The sequence below is a fragment of the Salvia splendens genome, chromosome 21 (assembly GCF_004379255.2).
Source record: "Salvia splendens isolate huo1 chromosome 21, SspV2, whole genome shotgun sequence".
Lineage (NCBI taxonomy): Eukaryota > Viridiplantae > Streptophyta > Magnoliopsida > Lamiales > Lamiaceae > Salvia > Salvia splendens.
Window position 1 is genome coordinate 20,239,901 of NC_056052.1, and position 6,483 is coordinate 20,246,383.

The following is a 6,483-nucleotide window of genomic DNA, read 5'->3' on the forward strand; positions in this document are numbered from 1 at the left end:
ATATGTAATTATATTTAAAGAATTAATTTTATGAAATTGAAGAATTCTATTTCGAATTCTTTCTCTAAAAAATGAAATAATTGATAGTATAAGATTGAATTATGGAAATTGTGTACGCACAAGCACAATTTCCATAACAAACACTAAATTGAGAATAGGTAAATTGAAAAAATATAACTATTTATCATTTACATCTTTTAAAAAAAATAAATAATGGTAATTTTTCTTTTCTACCGCTGCTCTCAGTTCTAGCCTCCTTTATCAAAGCTCAACACAACTGTTCACTCCGAAAATTGAAAGCTAAATCGGTGCCCTAGCCTACTGAAGATGGCCACGCTTGATACCGACGTCGATATGGTTCCCGCCGGCGATGGATCCTCCGGCGCCGGGCCCTCCAACATCAATCCCTCATCGTCCACCAAGAAACCAAAGCGATTCGAGATCAAGAAGTGGAACGCCGTCTCTCTATGGGCTTGGGGTATAATTCAGTTCTAGATTCAACTCTAATTGGTGTTTTTCTTTGCTGGAGTATTTTGTGTTGATTGCTCCGGACATAAACCCTAATTATTTATTCGTGCAGATATCGTGGTCGATAATTGTGCCATTTGCAGGAATCATATCATGGATCTTTGTGAGTCTCTAATTGCGGTATTCGATTTCTAATATGTGATTGTTCGTTTTTATTTGTTTGATTAAATGTTTGTGATGTTCTAATTAGGCATTGAGTGCCAGGCTAATCAGGCCAGCGCAACAAGCGAGGAATGCACAGTGGCATGGGGTATGTTGAATGTTGATCACCGCTCTTCATCTCTAGCTAGCTCTATTATGTTATTTTTCATGGCTGGGTTGGTATGCTGTATTCAGTTTTCTTTGTGATTGAATTTGATGGTTAAATCAGCCTGGATCACAACTCCATGAACAGGGTATTGCTTCTCCATGGACAGAACCAATGTGTTTCTCTGTTTTTAAAATCAATTATGTGCACCAATTTTGCTAGCATTATTCAGTTCTCAGGTGCTACTATTTTTAATCTGTTATTGGCTTTCTTGTGTATGCAGTATTCATATTTTTAGGTATCTGTAGCAACGTGTCCCTTAACCTTGAATTGTCGTGTAGGCATAAGATGAATGACAACTAATTACCAGGGTTTACCAGTTTAGGTTATAATTGGGTTTAATTTCTTCTACTAGAAAAAACTGTAGTGGATGTGCCGAGAGCAGAATATAATCCTTCTCTAAACATATCTATGAATCAAAGTACAAGATGTTGGATAGCATAGCTAGTGGTTAGAAGGGTTATTGAAAAGGGCATCTAGGTCACTTGGCTTTAGGTTAATAATTTCTTGTGTTTACTTTTTGTTCACAGATTTTAAGATTAGGTAATCCCAATGCTGGCAAGGGAAAGAATTTTTTTTTTTGCACATAACTCTTGTTCCAGTTTGCAAAGATTATTGTAATAACTGATAAGATGAGCGAACCCAAGTTTATATGTTTTCCTCTCTTTTTTGTATTCCATGTAAAATTGAATGTAGATTGGCATCCTAGACCTTGTAAGTAAGTATAGGTTTTCCCCGTGGATAGATTATATCCCAATTAAACTCTTTGCATCGCATGTATCTTTATTGCATTGTCTTGGTCATGATGTCATAAAGTGTACGTAGATAATAAAGCAATGTATTTCTTAATTATTGATCTCAGCAAGCTAAGCTTGTAATAGATATTAGAAAATCGACCTCTCGAACTTCCTGAAATTATCTTTGACTCTACCAGTTACTTATTGTGACTGCAGTCGTCATTACCATAACATTTGAAACATATATAAAAGGAATCCAAACTTATTTCAACACTCAATTTTCCATGTCAAGATCTTTGGTTGAGATTTCCTTTCCTTTGGAGAGTGGAGACAAGCATCTCTTGCAATGTTATCAAATAGCAGATATGGCGGTGCCATGGCGCTATGGCTTGGCGTTCGGTGATGGAAACGCCATAGTACCATGGCGCTGCCATAGCACCGCCATATCTGTCATTTGACAACATTGCGTGTGTACTGCATTTAGGAATGGGGCATTATGCAAGAAACATGGAGATTAAAGTTGTATTTTATGCTTTTTAATTGTTTTAATAGTTTTAGATGTTATATTTTTATTATTTTCTAATTTTTGAATTATATATAAATATATAAGTATTATTTTATTTATTTAATTATTGACCGCCATATCCGCCATACTAATACTCCACATCCCTGTGGCGGTTTTTAGGCGAACCGCAATAAGCCGCCGTACGAGATTGATAACATTGATCTCTTGATGGGAACTCAAAAGATAGCATGCCATAATCTTATGTACATCTATGCATGAGATCCTCTTGCTTGCACTGAAATTTCTCACACATGCTGCAGTACCTTTACATCTGTATTTCTCTTGTAGTCACCTAGTTTTTTATTTGCTTTAACTAGGAAGCCTTGCAATTTGTATTTAGTTCTATTTTGGAGTTACTAAAGAGGTTACATAGTAATTATTAGTATTATTATGTCTTGCAGTTGCAGAACTTTAATATAACTTACTATTTTGATGCAAAAGGTTGATCAGCTTCATTGAGCCTTTTGTGTTAAGCTATTTGGTTTTAATAATATCTGTGGGTAATTCTACTGTTTTACATTCCCCAAGCTGTAGATCTCAACCTAATTGCTACTGTACATTTGTTGAGTTGTGGCCACCTTCTCATGCAAATGGAAAGTAACACCTTAAAAGTTGTTCCTTGGCAATGTCCTTTTTTAACTTTTGTGTTGCCACAACGATTCCTTGCCCAAGGTTGATAGCAGATAGAAACAAGAACAGAACTTATTTTTTCACTGTATCTGTACAGAGTTAGTGACACCAGACATGCATCTAGTAATTAAAATGGAACTCTAAATATCTGGTAAATATAATCTGACAACAAATGTTTGTTATTGATATTTTCTTTATAGATTTTTCCTTACATATCAGCATCAAGGGAAACTTGGACTTTATTTCTACTTACGGCTCTGATTTGTGGAAATAATGGTTACTACCATTTGCCCATAATCTGTCACCAATAAATTTTGCCCTTGTTAACAACTCGTAAAACTTGCTTGTGAAACTTGGAGTAGTTACAATGGTTTTGAAATATCAAAAGGAGGATGAACTGAGAAGAGTATGCGATGGTTCTGGTTCTTTGGGTGGTTCTACTCATTTATGGGAGTTTCTTAAGCCCCTGACTCCCCATAGGTGAAAGCTTTTGAAAGTTCTACTCTTGGAATCAGCGACTTGATTGTGTTACTATCAGTACTTCTTTTATGGATATTTCTGTTGACCTTATTGACTCCAAATGTGCTGGTTGCATATGCTCTTTGTCTCATTAAGCAAAACTATTATTCTGCACGTTCTGTTTTGAAATTGAATTTCCTATAGGTGTATGCAATCATGCCTTCCACTTCCATTGCATTAGCAGATGGCTCAAGACCCGTCAAGTTTGTCCTCTGGGTAAATAGCTCATTAGTGTTACAACGAACCTATCATCTTAATCATGGAGTTTATATCTAATTCTTGACTAAATCGTGCAGATAATAGTGAGTGGGAGTTTCAGAAGTATGGTCACTAGAATTATAATTCGTACTCTCTTCTAGACTGGATATGTAAACCTGTGAGTTTTGGGAAGTATGGGCACTGCTGTAAAAAATTCAAATTTCTTCAGGTCCTTTTATGTAGCAAATGTGAAGTACTTCATATATTAAAGAAGTTGTAATATGCTTGAGGACTTCAATTGTCGTGCATGGTATTTGAAATCATGTTGCAATTTGTTTTTTTGTTCTTTCATTTATTAGCTTCTATGCAAGATAATGTCAATCTATGATCGGCTTATACTGTCGTGGCTGGAATTGAATCATTTTTATTTGAATGGAGTGGACTTGGTGGTGCGGTCCCGTTGCGTTTTTGTTTTTTATTCCAAATTTCATCTATAAATATATCTACAATGCATATTCAATTTCATTTGAAATTATACTAAACTTTATTCTTCATATTTTATCATCTCAAATATGGAGTACAACAATTTCGATTTCAACCTTACCCATATAAGCAATTAGGCTTGGCAAAAGGGTTAGGTTTCGGTTAGTTGGAACTTGAAGATGGATGACCACTGCAAGCAGGTCGAAGAGAAGCAAAGTCTTAGCCTCATGCCAATATGGTAGAAGTGGGGGCACAAAGTTCATAGATATGAATGATGTGATGGGAGAAAACAGGCACTTACACACCCCGGTGGCATAGAACCTCTTGTGGAGACGAAAGCCGAAAGCGGACAAGAGAGAGGCTGTGTCTGCTTCGCGCTGTATTCCAATAAATTAATTTTTGATAGTAGGTAAACCCCAATAACCCAATTACAATGAACTTTTGATATTTACTTCTCGGAATAAGGAGTAAATTGTGCTCCATATAATTAGGAGTACTTGATAATTCAACTTATAATTTTGTTATATGACTCATTACTGAAGTTCTAAATTACTCTTGTCATTTAAAATGTTGCTTCTCCACACGTGATATCACATTAATGCCCTATGACGAACCCATAAAACAAAAATTATTTGATTGGTCATCGTTAACGTTGGAAGGTAAATGTGTTGGGAAATAAACACAGGCAATCACGAATATGAAAGAGAATGAACACAAGAAGTTGTTTACCCAGTTCGATACAATGTGTATCTACGTCTGGGGGCGATGCCAAGCCAGTGATTTCACTATATAATTTCAGGATGATTTAACAATGAGGGAGCACCTCTATTTATAAGTAACTAGAGAGCCCTAATTCTAGTCAAACTAGGAAACATATTCCATAAGGAAATATCTTTTAAGGAATAAATCTATCACAAGGAAATATACTTCAAGGAAACAAATCCTAAACATGGTAGGAGATATTTTAGGCTCCATAATTAACAATCTCCCACTTGGAGACTAACAACTCCTAAACAACCATTTCCTCGTGATCATGAATCCCTTCATCCGCTTAGCATCGCCTAACCTTCTCTTCAAGTTCCAAGGCCAATTGAAGCTATGCATAGCTTCAATTTCTCTAAGGTCACCACCTTAGTAAACATGTCTGCAGGATTCTCACTTCCAAGTATCTTCACAAGTTGCAGGATTTTCATCTCCACTAGGTGTCGGATGTAATGATATTTCAACTCCACATGCTTTGTCCTAGAATGAAACGCTGGATTCTTCGCCAAGAAAATAGCACTCTGACTATCACTGTAGAGTATGCTACTCTTGTTCTCCTTCCCAAGTTCATCTAAGAAACTCTGCAACCACACCATCTCCTTGCTTGCCTCTGTCGCAGCTACATATTCAGCCTCCGTAGTAGACAAAGCAACAGTCTTCTGCAACTTAGAAGTCCATGAAATAGCAGTACCACCATAAGTAAATACATACCCGGTTGTGCTTCTTCTCCCATCAAGATCATTGGACGCCAAGTCTGCATCCACATAACGTGCCAGCTCGACATTCTTGCCATTGAAACATAAGACGCTTTCTGTAGTACCTCTCAAGTATCGAAGGATCCATTTAACTGCTTCCCAATGTTGCTTGCCCGGATCACCCATGAACCGGCTCACTACTCCCACTGCTTGTGCAATATCAGGCCTCGTACACACCATTGCATACATAATACTGCCAATTGCTGAAGCATAAGGAATTTTCTTCATTTCAGCACGTTCTTCTTTTGTACTCGGCGACTCCTTCTTCGATAGCTTAAAGTGATTGCCCAAAGGCACACTTACTGGCTTCGAATTATCCATGTTGAATCTTTCCAAAACCTTACCAATGTAAGCAGCTTGCGAAAGATACAATTTTCCTGCCGCCTTGTCACGCTCGATTCTCATGCCCAAAATTTGATTAGCCTCTCCAAGATCTTTCATGGAGAATCGTTCAGACAATTGCCTTTTCAACTTATCCATTTCCTTTTGATCACCTCATGCGATCAACATATCATCAACATATAATAACAGAATAAGATAGCTCTTGTCAAACCTCTTGTAGTAACAACAATGGTCAGCGTAACATCTTTTATAGCCAATCTCCATCATGAATCCATCAAACTTCTTGTACCACTGCTTTGGAGCTTGCTTTAAACCATACAAGCTCTTCTTCAACTTGCATACAAGGTTTTCCATTCCTTTTACTATGAATCCTTCAGGCTGTGTCATGTACAACTCATCCTCCAAATCACCATGAAGGAATGCCGTCTTTACATCCATCTGATGTAACAATAGATTTTCTGCAACTACCATACTCAACACTAAACGAATAGTAGTTAGTTTCACAACAGGAGTGAACACATCAGTATAATCAATACCGTATCGTTGCTCAAATCCCTTGACAACCAGCCTAGCCTTGTAGCGCTTGCTACCATCAGCTTCACCTTTGATTCGATAGACCCACTTGCAATGCAATGCCTTTTTCCCTTTAGGAAGTTC

The 6,483-nt window shown here is 37.1% G+C and overlaps 1 protein-coding gene across 1 annotated transcript; it reads left to right on the plus strand.

Annotated features, from left to right (window-relative positions):
- The first annotated feature begins 229 nt into the window (after positions 1-229).
- On the plus strand, positions 230-3,817 carry LOC121783554 (RING-box protein 1a-like). The gene is made up of 5 exons (XM_042181663.1): positions 230-478; positions 581-631; positions 719-778; positions 3,431-3,502; positions 3,583-3,817. The coding sequence occupies exons 1-5, from the start codon at positions 328-330 to the stop codon at positions 3,618-3,620; spliced, it is 372 nt and encodes a 123-aa protein (XP_042037597.1). The 5' UTR covers positions 230-327; the 3' UTR covers positions 3,621-3,817.
- The last annotated feature ends 2,666 nt before the right edge of the window (positions 3,818-6,483 follow it).

Bases quoted from the DNA above. Each gene is read 5' to 3' on its own strand.
- LOC121783554 (XM_042181663.1), top strand. From the start codon at position 328: ATGGCCACGCTTGATACCGACGTCGATATGGTTCCCGCCGGCGATGGA. The intron at 632-718 runs GTGAGTCTCTAA...TGTTCTAATTAG, and splicing joins GAATCATATCATGGATCTTT to GCATTGAGTGCCAGGCTAAT. The intron at 779-3,430 runs GTATGTTGAATG...AATTTCCTATAG, and splicing joins GGAATGCACAGTGGCATGGG to GTGTATGCAATCATGCCTTC.